The sequence below is a fragment of the Oncorhynchus tshawytscha genome, unplaced genomic scaffold (genome assembly GCF_018296145.1).
Source record: "Oncorhynchus tshawytscha isolate Ot180627B unplaced genomic scaffold, Otsh_v2.0 Un_contig_7103_pilon_pilon, whole genome shotgun sequence".
In the NCBI taxonomy this organism is placed as follows: Eukaryota; Metazoa; Chordata; class Actinopteri; order Salmoniformes; family Salmonidae; genus Oncorhynchus; species Oncorhynchus tshawytscha.
Genome location: NW_024609137.1, coordinates 71484 through 97500, shown reverse-complemented (window position 1 = coordinate 97500; position 26017 = coordinate 71484). Strand labels below are relative to the sequence as shown.

The 26017-nt window shown below is 47.9% G+C and overlaps 1 protein-coding gene and 1 long non-coding RNA gene across 2 annotated transcripts in view; one reads left to right on the top strand and one right to left on the bottom strand.

The window, feature by feature from the left end:
* LOC121844326 (casein kinase I) overlaps window positions 1-26017 on the bottom strand; it is a gene marked incomplete at its 3' end in the record, with an annotated part of 55436 nt that overhangs the window by 15365 nt on the left and 14054 nt on the right. The window contains 1 exon segment of the mRNA XM_042314306.1: window positions 16650-16760. Coding sequence (XP_042170240.1) covers window positions 16650-16760 — 111 coding nt within the window.
* On the top strand, window positions 7652-8584 carry LOC121844327. Its single transcript, XR_006081947.1, has 3 exons — window positions 7652-7746; window positions 7911-8032; window positions 8502-8584. It is a non-coding gene; the product is annotated as an uncharacterized LOC121844327 (long non-coding RNA).

Genomic DNA, 26017 nt, shown 5'->3' with positions numbered 1-26017 from the left:
AGGTCAGCTCATATTAACCTAGTGTCTATCTACCTGACTATCATTAGAGGGAGGTCAGCTCATATTAACCTAGTGTCCATCTATCTGACTGTCATCAGAGGGAGGTCAGCTCATATTAACCTAGTGTCCATCTATCTGACTGTCATCAGAGAGAGGTCAGCTCATATTAACCTAGTGTCTATCTACCTGACTGTCATCAGAGAGAGCTCATATTAACCTAGTCAGCTGTCATCAGAGAGAGGTATTAAACCTAGTGTCTATCTACCTGACTGTCATCAGAGGGAGGTCAGCTCATATTAACCTAGTGTCTATCTACCTGACTGTCATCAGAGGGAGGTCAGCTCATATTAACCTAGTGTCTATCTACCTGACTGTCATCAGAGGGAGGTCAGCTCATATTAACCTAGTGTCTATCTACCTGGGAAGGGAGGACAGGATAGGGGAAGGGAGAGGAGAGGGCAGGACAGGGGAAGGGAGAGGAGAGGGCAGGACAGGGGAAGGGAGAGGAGAGTGCAGGACAGGGGAAGGGAGAGGAGAGATAAGGAGAGGAGAGGGGAGGACAGGGGAAGGGAGAGGAGAGGAGAGGGAGGACAGGAGAGGCTGGCTTCTCACAGACATACTACTAGACATCATGCATTACAGAGAATACTACTGTATGATTTGCAGCACCACAACTCCAGTACGTTCCTTCATAGCTTCTTCTCCATCTTCTTCTAAATTAGGGAGACAATTCGTTCTCACCACTTTCATTTCCATGACTGAATAAAACGAGTTCTCCTGGCTCTGTCATCTCTCTGCAGCAGACATATGGAGAGAAATATGTTGGGAACATCCAATTGCAACTAAATCACTTTCAAATCGCAATCCACATATACAGAACATAAATATGAACGCAACATATATTCAAAGATTTTACTGAGTCACAGTTCATAAGGTAATCAGTCCATTTAAATATATTTATTAGGCCCTAATCTATGGATATCACATGACTGGGAACACAGATCTCTGTCCAACGGATATTTACATCTTTAAATAAGAACGGTAGGGTCATTGATCAGAAAACCAGTCAGTATCTGGTGTGACCATTTGCCTCATGCAGGGCGACACATCTCCTTCACATAGAGTCGATCAGGCTGTTGATTGTGGCCTGTGGAATGTTGTCCCGATCCTCTTCAATGCCTGTGTGAAGTTGATGGATATTGGCGGGAACTGGAACACGCTGTCGTACACGTCGATCCAGAGCATCCCAAACACGCTCAATGGGTGACATCTCTGGTGAGTACTCAGGCCATGGAAGAACTGGAACACTCTGTTGTACACGTCGATCCAGAGCATCCCAAACATGCTCAATGGGTGACATCTCTGGTGAGTACTCAGGCCATGGAAGAACTGGGACATGCTATCATACACGTCGATCCAGAGCATCCCGAACATGCTCAATGGGTGACATCTCTGGTGAGTACTCAGGCCATGGAAGAACTGGGACATTTACAGCTTCCAGTGATTGAGTACAGATCCCTGTGACATGGGGCTCTGCATTATCATGCTGAAACATGAGGTGATGGTGGTGGATGAATGGCACGACAATGTCACGGTATGTAAAATGCAATTGTGCAATCGTTGTCTGTAGCTTATGCCTGTCCATACCATAACCTCATCTCCACCATGGGGCACTCTGTTCACAACGGTGACATCAGCAAAACACTCGCCCACATGATGCCATAAAACTGGTGTGCGGTTGGGCGTACTGTCAAATTCTCTCAAACAACGTTGGAGGCGGCTTATGGTAGAGAAATGAACATCACATTCTCTGGCAACCACACTGGTGGACATTCCTGCAGTCAGCAGGCAGGAATGTCCACCAGAGTCTGTGGAATCGTGTTTGTGTGAACAAAACTGCACATTTTAGAGTGGTCTGATATTGTCCCCAGCACAAGGTGCACCTGTGTAATGATCATGTGGTTTTATCAGCTTCTTGATATGGCACATCTGTCAGGTGGATGGATTATCTTGGTAAAGGAGAAATGCTCACTAACAGGGAGGTAAACACATTTGTGCACAGAATGAGAGAAATAATATGTTTGTGCCTCTGGGAAATGTCATGATAATATCGTATCGTGAGGTCCCTGGCAATTCCCTGCTCTACTGCAGGACCTGCTATAATGTGTATAAGTTATAAGTAAAACTCAGAACATTCTCTCTTTGTAACACACACGTTAGTAAGGGTGAGTTTTGGGTCACAGTCAGCCCCTCAGTCCAGACAGCTGGTATAGTAGTAGTGGTAGCTGCCGACAGTTCCTGAACATGAGCCTGCCTTTAGACTGGCCTGCCTGCCTTTAGACTGGCCTGCCTGCCTTTAGACTGGCCTGCCTGCCTTTAGACTGGCCTGCCTGCCTGACTGCCTGCCTTTAGACTGGCCTGCCTGCCTGCCTGCCTTTAGACTGGCCTGCCTGCCTGCCTGCCTGCCGGCCTGCCTTTAGACTGGCCTGCCTGCCTGCCTTTAGACTGGCCTGCCTGCCTGCCTTTAGCCTGGCCTGCCTGCCTTTAGACTGGCCTGCCTGCCTTTAGACTGGCCTGCCTGCCTTTAGACTGGCCTGCCTACCTGCCTGCCTGCCTGCCTTTAGACTGGCCTGCCTGCCTGCCTTTAGACTGGCCTGCCTGCCTGCCTTTAGACTGGCCTGCCTGCCTGCCTGCCTGCCTTTAGACTGGCCTGCCTGCCTGCCTGCCTTTAGACTGGCCTGCCTGCCTGCCTGCCTTTAGACTGGCCTGCCTGCCTGCCTGCCTGCCTGCCTGCCTGCCTTTAGACTGGCCTGCCTGCCTTTAGACTGGCCTGCCTGCCTTTAGACTGGCCTGCCTGCCTGCCTTTTAGACTGGCCTGCCTACCTGCCTGCCTGCCTGCCTGCCTTTAGACTGGCCTGCCTGCCTGCCTGCCTTTAGACTGGCCTGCCTGCCTGCCTGCCTTTAGACTGGCCTGCCTGCCTGCCTGCCTTTAGACTGGCCTGCCTGCCTGCCTGCCTTTAGACTGGCCTGCCTGCCTGCCTTTAGACTGGCCTGCCTGCCTGCCTGCCTGCCTTTAGACTGGCCTGCCTGCCTGCCTGCCTGCCTTTAGACTGGCCTGCCTGCCTGCCTGCCTGCCTTTAGACTGGCCTGCCTGCCTGCCTGCCTTTAGACTGGCCTGCCTGCCTGCCTTTAGACTGGCCTGCCTGCCTGCCTTTAGACTGGCCTGCCTGCCTGCCTTTAGACTGGCCTGCCTGCCTGCCTTTAGACTGGCCTGCCTGCCTGCCTTTAGACTGGCCTGCCTGCCTGCCTTTAGACTGGCCTGCCTGCCTCTACAGTACAGAGAGTAGAGTAGTAGACTGGTGATCAGCATTTTACACTTTACCCAGCTCAGCTACAGACAGACACTAGTTCACAGAGACAGACATAGACGAAGCACACACACAGACACGCACACACACACACACACACACACACACACACACACACACACACACACACACACACACGAGAGGCCAAGTATATTCTCCATGCTCCAGCAATCTCCCTGTGTCGCAACACACACACACAGTCTGGTGGGTTTGTCTCTTAGTCTTAAAGCCAAAGTGTGGGGAGACGTGCTTTTAGCATCTGTCATAGTGAGTACATGTCTTCCAGAGTGGAGCTGGAGGAGACGTATATGGGCTAGCCAGGCAGAGTGTGTTCTGAAAGCTGGAGGAGAGGTATATGGGCTAGCCAGGCAGAGTGTGTTCTGGAAGCTGGAGGAGAGGTATATGGGCTAGCCAGGCAGAGTGTGTTCTGGAAGCTGGAGGAGATGTATATGGGCTAGCCAGGCAGAGTGTGTTCTGGAAGCTGGAGGAGATGTATATGGGCTAGCCAGGCAGAGTGTGTTCTGGAAGCTGGAGGAGACGTATATGGGCTAGCCAGGCAGAGTGTGTTCTGGAAGCTGGAGGAGACGTATATGGGCTAGCCAGGCAGAGTGTGTTCTGGAAGCTGGAGGAGACCAGGCAGAGTGTGTTCTGGAAGCTGGAGGAGACGTATATGGGCTAGCCAGGCAGAGTGTGTGTTAGCCAGGCTAACAGCAGCACACATGCTCCAACGAGCAGTACACCACACCAGGAGGCTGTTTTTAGCAGCCTGTATATAGGCTAGTTGAAAACGCTAGATAAGGGGTTCTCCAACTTGTTGGGGCCAGGGACCCCCTCATAACTCCAGTGAGACAGAAATAGCATACGAGGAGTTTAACTAGGACTTAGGCAGTGCAGGGCTGGACGAACCAAGTTTCACCAAGGAACATTTTTTTTTTTTAAAGGTCCACCTCTTTGCATCGGAGAGAAAAATGTGGCAGTTTTCAAGCTAATTTCCTGCAATTCTAAGTCTCGGTTTTGGTAAAAAGCTGAGGGATGGACCTGGAGAAATATAAGCCATTAAATTAGACAGAGCTGTGGATGTAAGGACTGACCAGCCATGATATCAAAATGATAGTTTTAACCATGTCTTGAGGCTACACAGTGTTAGTTTACTTTGTTTCCAAACATTGGAGTAAAACCAGGTTGTATTCTGGGTTCTGATGGGGTACCACAGTTCATGAAGCACTTATAAGATATATTCTTCAAGAATCAGTGGGTACATCAGGGTTTGCCATACCAAAAATTGATGTAGCAACTAAGGATTCTAGCTTTAAATTACAGTGCTTTTACGTAAATAAAATAAAAATATATATATTAATAATTGTGGAATAAAATAAATATGGAGTTGAAAAATGGATAATTGGTGGAGTGGATACTAATATCTCTGTGAGCCTCCCAGGCCCATGTTGCCCAGGGTTAAGAACAGAATACTGTGGATACTAATATCTCTGTGAGCCTCCCAGGCCCATGTTGCCCAGGGTTAAGAACAGAATACTGTAAATTAATAATATTGCATTGTGTTCACAGATCCTTTTGGCCAAAATGTGTTTAATCTGCTGTTCATAGAAATAAGAATTATTTTTTTATATTAATATTTTGAGATCCGCAGACAGACAAGGGATTTAATATTATATTTTTATTTTATTTAACTGGGCAAGTCAGTTAAGAACTAATTCTTATTTATAATGACGGCCTACCCCGGCCAAACCCTCCCCTCCTAGCCCGGACGACGCTGGGCCAAATTGTGGGACGCCCTGTGGGACTCCAGATCACGGCCGGTTGTGATACAGCCCGGGATCGAACCAGGGTCTGTAGTGACACCTCTAGTGTCTTTAGACCGCTGCGCCACTCGGGAGCCCCCATACTGATACAGCAACATATATTTAGAAGCAGCTCAACCTTAGACTACATAGACCAGACCACTGGATATATTAAGCAGCAGAATGTACAGTGTCCATCTAAGGACCTGTAGGGTCACTCAGCACTAAATAGCCTGTCTGTATCCCATATGGCACCCTAGTCCCTATATAGTGCACTCATTTTGATCAGACCACTATAGGGCCCTGGTCAAAAGTAGTGCACTATGTAGGGAATAGGGTGCCATAGAGCTCTGGTCAAAAGTAGTGCACTATGTAGGGAATAGGGTGCCATAGAGCCCTGGTCAAAAGTAGTGCACTATGTAGGGAATAGGGTGCCATAGAGCCCTGGTCAAAAGTAGTGCACTATAAAGGGAATAGGGTGCCATAGAGCCCTGGTCAAAAGTAGTGCACTATAAAGGGAATAGGGTGCCATATGGGACAGAACTGGAGACTAAAATAGCTTCCTCCCCACCTGGTTCTGTTCCAGAACCTGGGATGTATTCATTCAGGTAAAACCTACCAAAACATATTGCAACAACAATGTTGTGTTTCCTATTGGACAAGTTCGGGTAGTCCCTCCCTGTTTCAGTCCGTTTCCTACCGTAGAGCAAAATGATAAAGCAATATATATCATACTGATTAGCCAATATTGAGTCGGGTAATGAGTGGTCAGTGGTCAGTAAGGTAATGAGGACTATGGTGTGTATTGACCCAGTGGTCAGTAGGGTAATGAGGACTAAGGTGTGTATTGACCCAGTGGTCAGTAAGGTAATGAGGACTAAGGTGTGTATTGACCCAGTGGTCAGTAGGATAATGGGGACTATGGTGTTTATTGACCCAGTGGTCAGTAGGATAATGGGGACTACGGTGTGTATTGACCCAGTGGTCAGTAGGGTAATGAGGACTACGGTGTGTATTGACCCAGTGGTCAGTAGGGTAATGAGGACTAAGGTGTGTATTGACCCAGTAGTGAGTAGGGTAATGAGGACTATGGTGTGTATTGACCCAGTGGTCGGTAGGGTAATGAGGACTAAGGTGTGTATTGACCCAGTGGTCAGTAGGGTAATGAGGACTAAGGTGTGTATTGACCCAGTGGTCAGTAGGATAATGGGGACTATGGTGTTTATTGACCCAGTGGTCAGTAGGGTAATGAGGACTAAGGTGTGTATTGACCCAGTGGTCAGTAGGGTAATGAGGACTAAGGTGTGTATTGACCCAGTGGTCGGTAGGGTAATGAGGACTAAGGTGTGTATTGACCCAGTGGTCAGTAGGGTAATGGGGACTATGGTGTGTATTGACCCAGAGGTCAGTAGGATAATGGGGGCTATGGTGTGTATTGATCCAGAGGTCAGTAGGATAATGGGGACTATGGTGTGTATTGACCCAGAGGTCAGTAGGATAATGGGGACTATGGTGTGTATTGACCCAGAGGTCAGTAGGATAATGGGGGCTATGGTGTGTATTGATCCAGAGGTCAGTAGGATAATGGGGACTATGGTGTGTATTGACCCAGAGGTCAGTAGGATAATGGGGACTATGGTGTGTATTGATCCAGAGGTCAGTAGGATAATGGGGACTATGGTGTGTATTGACCCAGAGGTCAGTAGGATAATTGGGACTATAGTGTGTATTGACCCAGAGGTCAGTAGGATAATGGGGACTATAGTGTGTGTTGACCCAGAGGTCAGTAGGATAATGGGGACTATGGTGTGTATTGACCCAGAGGTCAGTAGGGTAATGAGGACTAAAGGGATAATAATGATGGTTGTGCAGCATTGACCCAGTGGTCAGTAGGATAATGGGGACTATGGTGTGTGTTGACCCAGAGGTCAGTAGGATAATGGGGACTATGAGGATAATAATGATGGTCGTGCAGCATTGACCCAGAGGTCAGTAGGATAATGGGGACTATGAGGATAATAATGATGGTCGTGCAGCATTGACCCAGTGGTCAGTAGGATAATGGGGACTATGGTGTGTATTGACCCAGAGGTCAGTAGGGTAATGAGGACTATAGGGATAATAATGATGGTTGTGCAGCATTGACCCAGTGGTCAGTAGGATAATGGGGACTATGGTGTGTGTTGACCCAGAGGTCAGTAGGATAATGGGGACTATGAGGATAATAATGATGGTCGTGCAGCATTGACCCAGTGGTCAGTAGGATAATGGGGAATATGGGGATAATAATGATGGTCGTGCAGCATTGACCCAGTGGTCAGTAGGATAATGGGGACTATGGTGTGTATTGACCCAGAGGTCAGTAGGGTAATGAGGACTATAGGGATAATAATGATGGTTGTGCAGCATTGACCCAGTGGTCAGTAGGATAATGGGGACTATGGTGTGTGTTGAGAGGTCAGTAGGATAATGGGGACTATGAGGATAATAATGATGGTCGTGCAGCATTGACCCAGAGGTCAGTAGGATAATGGGGACTATGAGGATAATAATGATGGTCGTGCAGCATTGACCCAGAGGTCAGTAGGATAATGGGGACTATGAGGATAATAATGATGGTCGTGCAGCATTGACCCAGTGGTCAGTAGGATAATGGGGAATATGGGGATAATAATGATGGTCGTGCAGCATTGACCCAGTGGTCAGTAGGATAATGGGGACTATGGTGTGTGTTGACCCAGAGGTCAGTAGGATAATGGGGACTATGAGGATAATAATGATGGTCGTGCAGCATTGACCCAGAGGTCAGTAGGATAATGGGGACTATGAGGATAATAATGATGGTCGTGCAGCATTGACCCAGAGGTCAGTAGGATAATGGGGACTATGAGGATAATAATGATGGTTGTGCAGCATTGACCCAGAGGTCAGTAGGATAATGGGGACTATGAGGATAATAATGATGGTCGTGCAGCATTGACCCAGAGGTCAGTAGGATAATGGGGACTATGAGGATAATAATGATGGTCGTGCAGCATTGACCCAGAGGTCAGTAGGATAATGGGGACTATGAGGATAATAATGATGGTCGTGCAGCATTGACCCAGAGGTCAGTAGGATAATGGGGACTATGAGGATAATAATGATGGTCGTGCAGCATTGACCCAGAGGTCAGTAGGATAATGGGGACTATGAGGATAATAATGATGGTCGTGCAGCATTGACCCAGAGGTCAGTAGGATAATGGGGACTATGAGGATAATAATGATGATCGTGCAGCATTGACCCAGAGGTCAGTAGGATAATGGGGACTATGGTGTGTGTTGACCCAGAGGTCAGTAGGATAATGGGGACTATGAGGATAATAATGATGGTCGTGCAGCATTGACCCAGAGGTCAGTAGGATAATGGGGACTATGAGGATAATAATGATGGTCGTGCAGCATTGACCCAGAGGTCAGTAGGATAATGGGGACTATGAGGATAATAATGATGGTCGTGCAGCATTGACCCAGAGGTCAGTAGGATAATGGGGACTATGAGGATAATAATGATGGTCGTGCAGCATTGACCCAGAGGTCAGTAGGATAATGGGGACTATGAGGATAATAATGACGGTCGTGCAGCATTGACCCAGAGGTCAGTAGGATAATGGGGACTATGAGGATAATAATGATGGTCGTGCAGCATTGACCCAGAGGTCAGTAGGATAATGGGGACTATGAGGATAATAATGATGGTCGTGCAGCATTGACCCAGTGGTCAGTAGGATAATGGGGACTATGAGGATAATAATGATGGTCGTGCAGCATTGACCCAGAGGTCAGTAGGATAATGGGGACTATGAGGATAATAATGATGGTCGTGCAGCATTGACCCAGAGGTCAGTAGGATAATGGGGACTATGAGGATAATAATGACGGTCGTGCAGCATTGACCCAGAGGTCAGTAGGATAATGGGGACTATGAGGATAATAATGATGGTCGTGCAGCATTGACCCAGAGGTCAGTAGGATAATGGGGACTATGAGGATAATAATGACGGTCGTGCAGCATTGACCCAGAGGTCAGTAGGATAATGGGGACTATGAGGATAATAATGATGGTCGTGCAGCATTGACCCAGTGGTCAGTAGGATAATGGGGACTATGAGGATAATAATGATGGTCGTGCAGCATTGACCCAGAGGTCAGTAGGATAATGGGGACTATGAGGATAATAATGATGGTCGTGCAGCATTGACCCAGAGGTCAGTAGGATAATGGGGACTACGAGGATAATAATGATGGTCGTGCAGCATTGACCCAGAGGTCAGTAGGATAATGGGGACTATGAGGATAATAATGATGGTTGTGCAGCATTGATCCAGTGGTCAGTAGGATAATGGGGACTATGGTGTGTGTTGACCCAGAGGTCAGTAGGATAATGGGGACTATGAGGATAATAATGATGGTCGTGCAGCATTGACCCAGAGGTCAGTAGGATAATGGGGACTATGAGGATAATAATGATGGTCGTGCAGCATGACCCAGAGGTCAGTAGGATAATGGGGACTATGGTGTGTGTTGACCCAGAGGTCAGTAGGATAATGGGGACTATGAGGATAATAATGATGGTCGTGCAGCATTGACCCAGAGGTCAGTAGGATAATGGGGACTATGAGGATAATAATGATGGTCGTGCAGCATTGACCCAGAGGTCAGTAGGATAATGGGGACTATGAGGATAATAATGATGGTCGTGCAGCAATGCGTCATCTCTTTTTGATCATATAATACAACATGGTTGTGCTTTGTTCTTGCTGCTACACCGGAGGCTCATTTTACCGCGCACACACACTGTATGAATATTCATGAGCTGGAGGATGGAGGGATGGCGCCCCAGAGAAGAGGAATGTAGCGCTCTGCCCCTCCCCCACACCTCACTCCTTCCCCTTCCGTCTATTCCACCCTCTCCTCCCCAGGCGCACACACCATCTGGCCAGAGAGAGGGTGGGAGAGAGCGAGGGGGAGAATGAGAGAGAGCAGATAAAAGGAGAGATGAGAGAGATGACAGAGGGTAGAGGGGAGATGACAGAGGGAAAGGATAGAGGGGAGATGACAGAGGGAAAGGATAGAGGGGAGATGACAGAGGGAAAGGATAGAGGGGAGATGACAGAGAGGAAGGATAGAGGGGAGATGACAGGGGATAGAGGAGAGATGACAGAGAGGAAGGATAGAGGGAGATGACAGGGGATAGAGGAGAGATGACAGAGAGGAAGGATAGAGAGGAGATGACAGGGGATAGAGGAGAGATGACAGAGAGGAAGGATAGAGGGAGATGACAGAGAGGAAGGATAGAGGGAGATGACAGAGGATAGAGGGAGATGACAGAGGGAAGGACAGAGGGGATAGAGATGACAGAGGGAAAGGATAGAGGGGAAATGACAGAGAGAAAGGATAGAGGGGAGATGACAGGGGATAGAGGAGAGATGACAGAGAGAAAGGATAGAGGGGAGATGACAGAGGATAGAGGAGAGATGACAGAGAGGAAGGATAGAGGGGAGATGACAGAGGATAGAGGGGAGATGACAGAGGATAGAGGGGAGATGACAGAGGATAGAGGGGAGATGACAGAGGATAGAGGGGAGATGACAGAGGATAGAGGGAGATGACAGAGGATAGAGGGGAGATGACAGAGGATAGAGGGGAGATGACAGAGGATAGAGGGAGAGATGACAGAGACAGATAGAGGGGAGATGACAGAGGATAGAGGGGAGATGACAGAGGATAGAGGGACACGAGATGACAGAGGATAGAGGGAGATGACAGAGGATAGAGGGGAGATGACAGAGGATAGAGGGAGATGACAGAGGATAGAGGGGAGATGACAGAGGATAGAGGGGAGATGACAGAGGATAGGGGAGATGACAGAGGATAGGGGGGACAGAGGATAGAGGGAGATGACAGAGGATAGGATAGAGGGACAGATGACAGAGGATAGAGGGAGATGACAGAGGATAGGGGGAGATGACAGAGGATAGAGGGGAGATGACAGAGATGACAGAGATAGACAGAGGATAGAGGGGAGACAGAGGATAGAGGGGAGAGATGACAGAGGATAGAGGGAGAGACAGAGGATAGAGGGGAGATGACAGAGGATAGAGGGGAGATGACAGAGGATAGAGGGGAGATGACAGAGGGGAGATGACAGAGGATAGAGGGGAGATGACAGAGGATAGAGGGGAGATGACAGAGGATAGAGGGGAGATGACAGAGGATAGAGGGGAGATGACAGAGGATAGAGGGGAGATGACAGAGGATAGATGACAGAGAGAAAGGATAGAACCAATGATGGAGAGATCGAGAGGTGAGGGGATTGGTGGAGGAGAGGGGAGCAGTGAAAAAAGAAGGATATAGGGCACAAACGAATGAGACCCACAAGGCTCCAGGAACCCAGGTTATCGCTCCATCCTGTCCCAATGTCAGAGCACCCTGCTGGGGCAACCCTCCAGGGGTGAGGGGCTGGAGGGCTGTGGTGGTGATAAGCCTGTTACTGGGAGTGCAGGCTGTTACACACACAAAAGCTTGCACAGGTACGCGCACACCGCATGGGGGAAACACCTTTAAACAACACACACCTTGGAGGAGGAGGGGGGGGACACCATTAAACAACACACACCTTGGAGGAGGAGGGGGGACACCATTAAACAACACACACCTTGGAGGAGGAGGGGGAGGGGGACACCATTAAACAACACACACCCTGGAGGAGGGGGGACACCATTAAACAACACACACCTTGGGGAGGAGGGGGACACCATTAAACAACACACACCTTGGAGGAGGAAGGGACACCCATTAAACAACACACACCCTGGAGGAGGGGGGGACACCCATCAACACACACCCTGGAGGGGAGGACACCCATCAACACACACCCTGGGGGGAGACACCCATCAACACACACCCTGGACACCCATCAACACACACCCTGGAGGGGAAGGGGGACACCCATCAACACACACCCTGGAGGGGGAAGACACCCATCAACACACACCCTGGAGGGGGAAGACACCCATCAACACACACCCTGGAGGGGGGGGAAGACACCCATCAACACACACCCTGGAGGGGGAAGACACCCATCAACACACACCCTGGAGGGGGAAGACACCCATCAACACACACCCTGGAGGGGGGAAGACACCCATCAACACACACCCTGGAGGGGGAAGACACCCATCAACACACACCCTGGAGGGGGAAGACACCCATCAACACACACCCTGGAGGGGGAAGACACCCATCAACACACACCCTGGAGGGGGAAGACACCCATCAACACACACCCTGGAGGGGGAAGACACCCATCAACACACACCCTGGAGGGGGGGAAGACACCCATCAACACACACCCTGGAGGGGGAAGACACCCATCAACACACACCCTGGAGGGGGGGGAAGACACCCATCAACACACACCCTGGAGGGGGGGGAAGACACCCATCAACACACACCCTGGAGGGGGGGGAAGACACCCATCAACACACACCCTGGAGGGGGGAAGACACCATTAAACAGCACAATGGTCAGTGAGACTAGGACACATTCACAGAGGATCCAGACTGACTGAACGGCCAGGGTAAAGGTCACAGAGGATCCGGACTGACTGAACAGCCAGGGTAAAGGTCACGGAGGATCCGGACTGACTGAACAGCCAGGGTAAAGGTCACGGAGGATCCGGACTGACTGAACGGCCAGGGTAAAGGTCACGGAGGATCCGGACTGACAGTGGTGAGGCTGAATGTAAATGTAGACAGGGTTAACCCCAGGGCTAACTGGCTCTGTCCTGTTACTCAGCTAATTACAATGAGAAGAAGGAAAACCCACACTCACTGGAATACTTCAGCAGTTAATGTATTTTAGCAGCAGCAGGTCAACAATACATTCAAACTACTACAGTATTCCAGTGAGGTCAACAATACATTCAAACTACTACAGTATTCCAGTGAGGTCAACAATACATTCAAACTACTACAGTATTCCAGTGAGTACAGGGTTTCCTTTCTATTTTGAAGTATTTCTGATAGCCCACTACAGGCTGTTTGAGGGGAGCGAGCCGTCAACTTTTTCACCTCAGCTAATTACAGCACACTCTCCATCTACACCAGGATCAATAGGTCAGGCCTGGACTAGAGCCATCTGGCAGACGGGGTCAGAGAACTGGAGTGAATGTAGGGGAGGTGTGTTATTATTTAAGTTAGGGGAGTGTTTTGGGGTAAGGAGAGGTGAGAGGACTGTATATAAGAGGGATATGTTGAGATGAGTGAATGTAGTTAGATTAGCAGCAGTACATTAAAGGGTGGTGTGTTCTGGTATGGACCCAGCACAGTGCAACACAATGCAGGGCAGCTCCAAGTCTGATACAGGATAAGAGTCGCCAGTTACAGGGATATAAACTACATGACCAAGTGTCAAACATCTCATTCCAAAAAATCACAGGCATTAATATGGAGTTGGTCCCCCCTTTTCCTTCTATAACAGCCTCCACTCTTCTGGGAAGGCTTCCCACTAGATGTTGGAACATTGCTGCTATAACAGCCTCCACTCTTCTGGGAAGGCTTCCCACTAGATGTTGGAACATTGCTGCAGGGGCTTGTTTCCATTCAGCCACAAGAGCATTAGTGAGGTCGGGCACTGATGTTGGGCGATTAGGCCTGGCTCGCAGTCGGCGTGTCAATTCATTCCAAAGGTGTTTGATTGGGTTGAGGTCAGGTCTCTGTCAAGTTCTTCCACACCGATCTCGACAAACCATTTCTGTATGGACCTGGCTTTGTGCCCGCAGGTATTGTCATACCAAAACAGGAAAGGGCTTTCCCCAAACTGTTGCCACAAAGTTGGAAGCACAGAATAATCTAGAATGTTATTTTATGCTGTATCGTTAAGATGTCCCTTCACTGGAACTAAGGGACCGAGTCCGAACGATGAAAAACAGCCCCCAGTCCAATGTCGGGTAGCTTTCTCCTGGCATCCTCCAAACCCAGATTCTTCCACCGGACTGCCAGATGGTGCAGCGTGATTCAGCACTCCAAGGAAAGCATTCCACTGCCGCAGAGTCCAATGGCGGCGAGCTTCAAACCACTCAGGCCAACGCTTAACACTGCACATGGTGATCTTAGGCTTGTGTGCGGCTGCTCGGCCACGGAAACCCATTTCATGAAGCTTTTCATGAAGCTCCCCGGCGAACAGTTATTGTGCGGATGTTGCTTCCAGAAGGCAGTTGGGAACTCAGCAGTGAGTGTTGCAACCGAGGACTGACGATTCTTAAGAGCTACGCGCTTCAGCACTCTGCGGTCCTGTTCTGTGAGCTTGTGTGGCTTACCACTTTGCGGCTGAGCCGTTGATGCTCCTAGACGTTTCCACTTCACAATACCAGCATTCACAGTTAACCGGGGCAGCTCTAGCAGGGCAGAAATTTGACAAACTTACTTGTTGGAAAGGTGGCATCGTATGGCGGTGCCACGTTGAAAGTCACTGAGCTGTTCAGTACGGGCCATTGTGTGCTCGTGGGCTCGATTTATACCTGTCAACATGTGTGCCTGAAATAGACAAATCTACTCCTTTGAAGGGGTGTCCACCTACTTTGAGTAGATGAGAGCTGGTAGGATGACCACTAGGCCAGTTACAGTGATCTAGATGAGAGCTGGTAGGATGACCACTGGGCCAGTTACAGTGATCTAGATGAGAGCTGGTAGGATGACCACTAGGCCAGTTACAGTGATCTAGATGAGAGCTGGTAGGATGACCACTGGGCCAGTTACAGTGATCTAGATGAGAGCTGGTAGGATGACCACTGGGCCAGTTACAGTGATCTAGATGAGAGCTGGTAGGATGACCACTGGGCCAGTTACAGTGATCTAGATGAGAGCTGGTAGGATGACCACTAGGCCAGTTACAGTGATCTAGATGAGAGCTGGTAGGATGACCACTAGGCCAGTTACAGTGATCTAGATGAGAGCTGGTAGGATGACCACTAGGCCAGTTACAGTGATCTAGATGAGAGCTGGTAGGATGACCACTAGGCCAGTTACAGTGATCTAGATGAGAGCTGGTAGGATGACCACTAGGCCAGTTACAGTGATCTAGATGAGAGCTGGTAGGATGACCACTAGGCCAGTTACAGTGATCTAGATGAGAGCTGGTAGGATGACCACTAGGCCAGTTACAGTGATCTATGAGATGAGAGCTGGTAGGATGACCACTAGGCCAGTTACAGTGATCTAGATGAGAGCTGGTAGGATGACCACTAGGCCAGTTACAGTGATCTAGATGAGAGCTGGTAGGATGACCACTAGGCCAGTTACAGTGATCTAGATGAGAGCTGGTAGGATGACCACTAGGCCAGTTACAGTGATCTAGATGAGAGCTGGTAGGATGACCACTAGGCCAGTTACAGTGATCTAGATGAGAGCTGGTAGGATGACCACTAGGCCAGTTACAGTGATCTAGATGAGAGCTGGTAGGATGACCACTAGGCCAGTTACAGTGATCTAGGGATGAGAGCTGGTAGGATGACCACTAGGCCAGTTACAGTGATCTAGATGAGAGCTGGTAGGATGACCAGTAGGCCAGTTACAGTGATCTAGATGAGAGCTGGTAGGATGGCCAGTTACACTATGACCACTAGGCCAGTTACAGTGATCTAGATGAGAGCTGGTAGGATGACCACTAGGCCAGTTACAGGCCAGTTACAGTGATCTAGATGAGAGCTGGTAGGATGACCACTAGGCCAGTTACAGTGATCTAGATGAGAGCTGGTAGGATGACCACTAGGGTTACCAGTTACAGTGATCTAGATGAGAGCTGGTAGGATGACCACTAGGCCAGTTACAGTGATCTAGATGAGAGCTGGTAGGATGACCACTAGGCCAGTTACAGTGATCTAGATGAGAGCTGGTAGGATGACCACTAGGCCAGTTACAGTGATCTAGATGAGAGCTGGTAGGATGACCACTAGGCCAGTTACAGTGATCTAGATGAGAGCTGGTAGGATGACCACTAGGCCAGTTACAGTGATCTAGATGAGAGCTGGTAGGATGACCACTAGGCCAGTTACAGTGATCTAGATGAGAGCTGGTAGGATGACCACTAGGCCAGTTACAGTGATCTAGATGAGAGCTGGTAGGATGACCACTAGGCCAGTTACAGTGATCTAGATGAGAGCTGGTAGGATGACCACTAGGCCAGTTACAGTGATCTAGATGAGAGCTGGTAGGATGACCACTAGGCCAGTTACAGTGATCTAGATGAGAGCTGGTAGGATGACCACTAGGCCAGTTACAGTGATCTAGATGAGAGCTGGTAGGATGACCACTAGGCCAGTTACAGTGATCTAGATGAGAGCTGGTAGGATGACCACTAGGCCAGTTACAGTGATCTAGATGAGAGCTGGTAGGATGACCACTAGGCCAGTGGGACAGATAAATGGTTTAGTGCCGTACCTCCTCCCTGCATCATCTTGTAGATCTTGCTCTCGATGTGGAGCTGTGGGTGCTTGGTCTTCACACATTCTAGCTTGATGGCCACCTCCTCTCCTACAGAGATATCAGTACCTAGAGAGAAATACAAAACAGATTACATATTAACACTCAGAATTGGTCAACTTCTTCATTGACTATCTTTATAAAGAAAGCTTGCAGGATTCCTTAAGAAACTGGATTTGATACTGAACAAGTCTTGCACTACAACTCCACCACACATCACGAAGTGGAAATATTCACAGACCAGATGTTGTAGCCGAATTACACGCATAGGATCATAGGCTCACTTAGCCAACTTGGATCTATCTGCTAGCTAACATGCTAGAACAGATTGTGATGAACACACCATTCTGTACGTCTCCAGCTGTTTGAGCAGCATGCTATCCTGTCCACTTTGTTCAGGTGTTGAAATCAAGTGTCCTACCTGATTTATCAGAATGAGAACGAGTTGCCAATTCCTTGTATAAGTGTTTTTTTATAAAACACAGACTAAACAGCCAGTATAACGGTCTTTATTTGACTAAAATGCTGCTGGCGATATGTGATACTGTAATGCACGTGAGACTAATTGGGCATTCCTTTTCCACAATCAATGTTCATTGATACTCCTGTGGCAGTAATGTCTGCTCTGCTCTCAATCTGAGGAGTTGAGACATAAACAGGGGATTGGTTTGAAATGTTCATTTGGTTTTTGTGAGTGACAGGGGGAGGGGCTTAGGGTGTGTATGTAAACTATAGAGAAAGAGGAGAAGCAAGAGGTTTCACTCTCGCCAAAAATCTGTCCAAAAATAAGCCCAATGCATTTCTACGTGCTTATTTTGGAACTAAGCTTGTCGCCTGCCTTTCCTCCTTTGGGACAATGACTCCCATTGTTAGGGGCGGAGACATGAGCCTCTTGCCATTATATCGAGATCTCTGGTGTAAATGGGAAGGTTCACAGCAGAGAAGGAGCGAACGAAACCAAGAAGACACGAGACCAAGAAGACACGAGACCAAGAAGACACGAGACCAAGAAGACACGAGACCAAGCAGACACGAGAATAAGAAGACACGAGACCAAGAAGACACGAGACCAAGAAGACACGAGACCAAGAAGACACGAGACCAAGCAGACACGAGACCAAGAAGACACGAGACCAAGAAGACACGAGACCAAGAAGACACGAGACCAAGAAGACCAAGAAGACACGAGACCAAGAAGACACGAGACCAAGCAGACACGAGACCAAGAAGACACGAGACCAACACGAGACCAGACACGAGACCAAGAAGACACGAGACCAAGAAGACACGAGACCAAGAAGACACGAGACCAAGAAGACACGAGACCAAGCAGACACGAGACCAAGAAGACACGAGACCAAGAAGACACGAGACCAAGAAGACACGAGACCAAGAAGACACGAGACCAAGAAGACACGAGACCAAGAAGACACGAGACCAAGAAGACACGAGACCAAGAAGACACGAGACCAAGAAGACACGAGACCAAGAAGACACGAGACCAAGAAGACACGAGACCAAGAAGACACGAGACCAAGAAGACACGAGACCAAGAAGACACGAGACCAAGAAGACACGAGACCAAGAAGACACGAGACCAAGAAGACACGAGACCAAGCAGACACGAGACCAAGCAGACACGAGACCAAGAAGACACGAGACCAAGAAGACACGAGACCAAGCAGACACGAGACCAAGAAGACACGAGACCAAGCGGCCATAAACACTCATAAAAAACAAAAATACAAAAAAAATGATTTTGCGATACAAGTATGGTAAACATCACGCAAAAACAGTCATTTGAATTAATTTGATAAATCACCCAACCCGACAGAATCATCGCATTATAATCCACTTCATTAGAAAACAAATGCCTCAATCAGCTTTACTCATCAGTAAATGTATGAGTAGCCCAAGCCATCCCAGTGTCAATCAAACACGGCCCTACAGAAACACATCCTGTCTGATTAAAAAATCTCAGTTCCTGCTGAAAACACATCCTGTCCGTGATTAAACCCTCTCAGTTCCTGCTGAAAACACATCCTGTCCGTGATTAAACCATCTCAGTTCCTGCTGAAAACACATCCTGTCCGTGATTAAACCATCTCAGTTCCTGCTGAAAACACATCCTGTCCGTGATTAAACCCTCTCAGTTCCTGCTGAAAACACATCCTGTCCGTGATTAAACCATCTCAGTTCCTGCTGAAAACACATCCTGTCCGTGATTAAACCATCTCAGTTCCTGCTGAAAACACATCCTGTCTGATTAAACCATCTCAGTTCCTGCTGAAAACACATGCTGTCTATGATTGGCTGTCTGAGTCATGAGCACCAACTCTACCACCTACTCTCTTTTACAGTCTCTCCATCCCTCCCGTTCACTGTCTTTCTCCCCCCCCTTTCCCTAGTCTCTTTTTTAACGCTGTCCCTCCTCCTCACCCCCGTCTTCTGGCATGGCTGTAGGAGAGTGGGATCCGTCAGTATTCATCGTCACCAACTTGTTACGACAGCATTCCCTAAATAACCAACGTTGCAATATAATAAACACTGCTTCTCAGCACTCATCCTTCCTACTGTTCATGGACAGATTGGTGACAACACCATCTGTCATCCTTCCTACTGTTCATGGACAGATTGGTGACAACACCATCTGTCATCCTTCCTACTGTTCATGGACAGATTGGTGACAACACCATCTCTCAAGCATCCAACAAAAATCTCTGTTCTCAACCCATTCATCAACAACATCCGTGGGTCTCGTTCAGTAAGCACCAAACTAAAGATAAAGGTCAGAAGTGGAGAGTTACTATCTAAGCAGCTATACAGTGGTGCATCCTAATGAACATGACCCTAGTGTAACCCCCACCCCAAGATCAATATAAGGATGTGGGGAGGGAGGGGGTATTTAAATCCCACTGGAGGTCCCCTCCCCCTGGTCCAATCCCATCGGAGGTCCCCTCCCCCTGGTCCAATCCCATCGGAGGTCCCCTCCCCCTGGTCCAATCCCATCGGAGGCCCCCTCCCCCTGGTCCAATCCCATCGGAGGCCCCCCCTGGTCCCCCATCGGTCCCCCAGGCCCCTCCCCTGGTCCAGGCCCCCCCTCCCCTGGTCCAATCCCATCGGAGGCCCCCCCTCCCCCATGGTCCAATCCCATCGGAGGCCCCCTCCCCCTGGTCCCCATCCCCAATGTTAGTTAGTAACCCTGATAGTATAGGTTAGTTAGTAACCCTGGTCCAATCCCATCGGAGGCCCCCTCCCCCCAATCCAATCCCATCGGAGGCCCCCTCCCCCTGGTCCAATCCCATCGGAGGCCCCCTCCCCTGGTCCAATCCCATCGGAGGCCCCTCCCCTGGTCCAATCCCATCGGAGGCCCCTCCCCGGTCCAATCCCATCGGAGGCCCCTCCCCTGGTCCAATCCCTGGTAGTAAAGCTGTCAATGTGGGTTAGTTAGTAACCCTGATAGTATAGCTGTCAATGTGGGTTAGTTAGTAACCCTGATAGTATAGGTTAGTTAGTAACCCTGGTAGTATAGGTTAGTTAGTAACCCTGGTAGTAAAGCTGTCAATGTGGGTTAGTTAGTAACCCTGATAGTATAGGTTAGTTAGTAACCCTGGTAGTATAGGTTAGTTAGTTACCCTGGTAGTAAAGCTGTCAATGTGGGTTAGTTAGTAAAGCTGTCAATGTGGGTTAGTTAGTAAAGCTGTCAATGTGGGTTAGTTAGTAAAGCTGTCAATGTGGGTTAGTTAGTAACCCTGGTAGTATAGGTTAGTTAGTAACCCTGGTAGTATAGGTTAGTTAGTAACCCTGGTAGTAAAGCTGTCAATGTGGGTTAGTTAGTAACCCTGGTAGTATAGGTTAGTTAGTAACCCTGGTAGTATAGGTTAGTTAGTAACCCTGGTAGTATAGGTTAGTTAGTAACCCTGGTAGTATAGGTTAGTTAGTAACCCTGGTAGTATAGGTTAGTTAGTAACCCTGGTAGTAAAGCTGTCAATGTGGGTTAGTTAGTAACCCTGGTAGTATAGGTTAGTTAGTAACCCTGGTAGTATAGGTTAGTTAGTAACCCTGGTAGTAAAGGTTAGTTAGTAACCCTGGTAGTAGTAACCCTAGTAAAGTGTCAATGTGGGTTAGTTAGTAACCCTGGTAGTATAGGTTAGTTAGTAACCCTGGTAGTATAGGTTAGTTAGTAACCCTGGTAGTATAGGTTAGTTAGTAACCCTGGTAGTAAAGCTGTCAGTGGGTTAGTTAGTAACCCTGGGTTAGTTAGTAACCCTGTTAGGTTAGTTAGTAACCCTGGTAGTATAGGTTAGTTAGTTAGTTAACCCTGGTAACCCTGGTAGTATAGGTTAGTTAGTAACCCTGGTAGTATAGGTTAGTTAGTAACCCTGGTAGTATAATGGTTAGTTAGTAACCCTGGTAGTATAGGTTAGTTAGTAACCCTGGTAGTATAGGTTAGTTAGTATAGGTTAGTTAGTAACCCTGGTAGTATAGGTTAGTTAGTAACCCTGGTAGTATAGGTTAGTTAGTAACCCTGGTAGTATAGGTAAGTTAGTAACCCTGGTATAGGTTAGTTAGTAACCCTGGTAGTATAGGTTAGTTAGTAACCCTGGTAGTATAGGTTAGTTAGTAACCCTGGTAGTATAGGTTAGTTAGTAACCCTGGTAGTAAGTTAGTAACCCTGGTAGTATAGGTTAGTTAGTAACCCTGGTAGTATAGGTTAGTTAGTAACCCTGGTAGTATAGGTTAGTTAGTAACCCTGGTAGTATAGGTTAGTTAGTAACCCTGGTAGTATAGGTTAGTTAGTAACCCTGGTAGTATAGGTTAGTTAGTAACCCTGGTAGTATAGGTTAGTTAGTAACCCTGGTAGTAAAGCTGTCAATGTGGGTTAGTTAGTAACCCTGGTAGTATAGGTTAGTTAGTAACCCTGGTAGTATAGGTTAGTTAGTAACCCTGGTAGTATAGGTTAGTTAGTAACCCTGGTAGTATAGGTTAGTTAGTAACCCTGGTAGTAAAGCTGTCAATGTGGGTTAGTTAGTAACCCTGATAGTATAGGTTAGTTAGTAACCCTGGTAGTATAGGTTAGTTAGTAACCCTGGTAGTATAGGTTAGTTAGTAACCCTGGTAGTAAAGCTGTCAATGTGGGTTAGTTAGTAACCCTGGTAGTATAGGTTAGTTAGTAACCCTGGTAGTAAGGTTAGCTAGTCAATGTGGGTTAGTTAGTAACCCTGATAGTATAGGTTAGTTAGTAACCCTGGTAGTATAGGTTAGTTAGTAACCCTGGTAGTATAGGTTAGTTAGTAACCCTGGTAGTAAAGTATAGGTGTCAATGTGGGTTAGTTAGTAACCCTGGTAGTATAGGTTAGTTAGTAACCCTGGTAGTATAGGTTAGTTAGTAACCCTGGTTAGTAACCCTGGTAGGTTAGTTAGTAACCCTGGTAGTATAGTTTAGTAACCCTTAGTTAGTAACCCTGGTAGTAAAGTTGTAACCCTGTAGTATAGGTTAGTTAGTAACCCTGGTAGTATAGGTTAGTTAGTAACCCTGGTAGTATAGGTTAGTTAGTAACCCTGGTAGTATAGGTTAGTTAGTAACCCTGGTAGTATAGGTTAGTTAGTAACCCTGGTAGTAAAGCTGTCAATGTGATCCCTCAGTCTTTTTGCACGCATTCAGTTACAGGAAAATATTGAAGCAAAATGCAGTTAATTCTGTCGACCTCACCAACTGGAGGAACCAGTGATTCCCATTCCATCACCAACTGGAGGAACCAGTGATTCCCATTCCATCACCAACTGGAGGAACCAGTGATTCCCATTCCATCACCAACTGGAGGAACCAGTGATTCCTATTCCATCACCAACTGGAGGAACCAGTGATTCAGGAGGAACCAGTGATTCCCATTCCATCACCAACTGGAGGAACCAGTGATTCCCATTCCATCACCAACTGGAGGAACCAGTGATTCCCATTCCATCACCAACTGGAGGAACCAGTGATTCCCATTCCATCACCAACTGGAGGAACCAGTGATTCCCATTCCATCACCAACTGGAGGAACCAGTGATTCCCATTCCATCACCAACTGGAGGAACCAGTGATTCCCATTCCATCACCAACTGGAGGAACCAGTGATTCCTATTCCATCACCAACTGGAGGAACCAGTGATTCCCATTCCATCACCAACTGGAGGAACCAGTGATTCCCCATCATTCCATCACCAACTGGAGGAACCAGTGATTCCCATTCCATCACCAACTGGAGGAACCAGTGATTCCCATTCCATCACCAACTGGAGGGAACCAGGAGGGAACCAGTGATTCCCATTCCATCACCAACTGGAGGAACCAGTGATTCCCATTCCATCACCAACTGGAGGAACCAGTGATTCCCATTCCCATCACCAACTGGAGGAACCAGTGATTCCATCCATCACAACTGGAGGAACCAGTGATTCCTATTCCATCACCAACCGGAGGAACCAGTGATTCCTATTCCATCACCAACCGGAGGAACCAGTGATTCCTATTCCATCACCAACTGGAGGAACCAGTGATTCCCATTCCATCACCAACTGGAGGAACCAGTGATTCCCATTCCATCACCAACTGGAGGAACCAGTGATTCCCATTCCATCACCAACTGGAGGAACCAGTGATTCCCATTCCATCACCAACTGGAGGAACCAGTGATTCCCATTCCATCACCAACTGGAGGAACCAGTGATTCCCATTCCATCACCAACTGGAGGAACCAGTGATTCCCATTCCATCACCAACTGGAGGAACCAGTGATTCCCATTCCATGCAGACATATTGAGAATCATTTGTATTGAAGGAACCAGTGATTCCTATTCCATACAGACATATTTAGAATCGTTTGTATTGAAGGAACCAGTGATTCCCATTCCATGCAGACATATTTAGAATCGTTTGCATAGGAGGGGCCTGTATAGACTGATTGAAACGTGTACAACTCAACAATGACAAACTATTCCCACTACATAACATAGACCTACTAAAATGTACCCTACATTAACCTCTACCCCCTTCATAACACACACACACACACACACACTCGTCAGTGGGGAGGGCTGCAGGGGTTTGTGGGTATCCATCATGCTGTCTCAATGCTCCATTGGACATACCACCAGCCCATTTCCATCTAAATGGAGCTTCTCTATTGTTCAGGGGAGGGACAGGACACAGACAGGACACAGAAAATCATGTCACACTCTGCTGCACTCAGGCTATGCTCACACACACACACACGCTCTGAAGCTACGCACAAAACTATAAACACACACAGACAACACTGCCTTTAGCATCGCTATCGAAAAGGAAAGGACTCTCTCTCGGTTCACAGCACATTAGCATAATGGTTGTGACGGTGCAAGTCTAGACGTTCAGCTCTCCCCTATTCACGTCAGACGAGGCCAGCGAGGTTCGCGCTCTGGCTGCAGAGCAACAGGCCTGTCTCCCTCGCCTCAGAAACACGCCTGGACAACAAACTCAATGACCGCTGGGCTGCTCTTTTCAGATCCAGAGCATTCAGTCTATGTAGCGTGAACATATGAACAGGCCAACTAGCAAGTTGAGGGAAACACAGGAACGTGCAACAGCATAGAACACCAACCAAACAAACATGTTGTTCTGCTTCGAGGCTCCAACTCATCAACAAGAAAAGACTCGGAGGTCTCTCTCTCTCTCTCTCTCTCTCTCTCTCTCTCTCTACTCCACTCTCTTTCTCTACTCTGTCTCTCTCTCTCTACACAACGCCTGAAAATAAACTACACAGATTTCACTCTGTCTACACAAACAGGCCTTCCCTGTGGCCAACCACGCTTGTGAAACACAGAAACATGCAACAGAACAAGAACACCTCTCCTTCAGCGCCAACTCATAAAGAAGAACGGCTAGGAGGTTAGATGCTCTCGCTCGCTATAAACACAAAACGGTCAGGGTGTGGGTTATCTTGGCTAGGGATTCTGTAGGCATGACTTGAAACAACGTTTTAGGGGAGCCGGTCAGGGTGTGGGTTATCTTGGCTAGGGATTCTGTAGGCATGACTTGAAACAACGTTTTAGGGGAGCCGGTCAGGGTGTGGGTTATCTTGGCTAGGGATTCTGTAGGCATGAAGTGAACATGAGACTCCGTTTTAGGGGAGCCGGTCAGGGTGTGGGTTATCTTAACAGGAATGTGATACGTCTTGACAGATTGAGCAGGGAACGCTCCACTCCTACTCCTGCCCATACTGCAGGGGTGTGTGTGTAGACATGCTCAGACATCCCTTAAGGAATCAAACTAGGAACTAGCTACAACCTGACCTATTGAAGCAATAAGGCCCGGGGAGATGTGGTATGTGGCCAAGATACCACCGCTAAGGGCTATTCTCAGACTCGACACGGCTATATCCCCTCCCCCCCGAGGTGCTTTACTGCTATTATAAACTGGTTACCAACAGAATTAACAGTACAAAATCAAATCAAATTTTATTTGTCACATACACATGGTTAGCAGATGTTAATGCGAGTGTAGCGAAATGCTTGTGCTTCTAGTTCCGACAATGCAGTAATAACGAACAAGTAATCTAACTAACAATTTCAAAAAAACTACTGTCTTATAACACAGTGTAAGGGGATAAAGAATATGTACATAAGGATATATGAATGAGTGATGGTACAGAGCAGCATAGGCAAGATACAGTAGATGATATCGAGTACAGTATATACATATGAGATAAGTATGTAAACCAAGTGGCATAGTTAAAGTGGCTAGTGATACATGTATTACATAAGGATGCAGTCGATGATATAGAGTACAGTATCAACATATGCATATGAGATGAATAATGTAGGGTAAGTAACATTATATAAGGTAGCATTGTTTAAAGTGGCTAGTGATATATTTACATCATTTCCCATCAATTCCCATGATTAAAGTGGCTGGAGTAGAGTCAGTGTCATTGACAGTGTGTTGGCAGTAGCCACTCAATGTTAGTGGTGGCTGTTTAACAGTCTGATGGCCTTGAGATAGAAGCTGTTTTTCAGTCTCTCGGTCCCAGCTTTGATGCACCTGTACTGACCTCGCCTTCTGGATGACAGCGGGGTGAACAGGCAGTGGCTCGGTGGTTGATGTCCTTGATGATCTTTATGGCCTTCCTGTAGCATCGGGTGGTGTAGGTGTCCTGGAGGGCAGGTAGTTTGCCCCCGGTGATGCGTTGTGCAGACCTCACTACCCTCTGGAGAGCCTTACGGTTGAGGGCGGTGCAGTTGCCATACCAGGCGGTGATACAGCCCGCCAGGATGCTCTCGATTGTGCATCTGTAGAAGTTTGT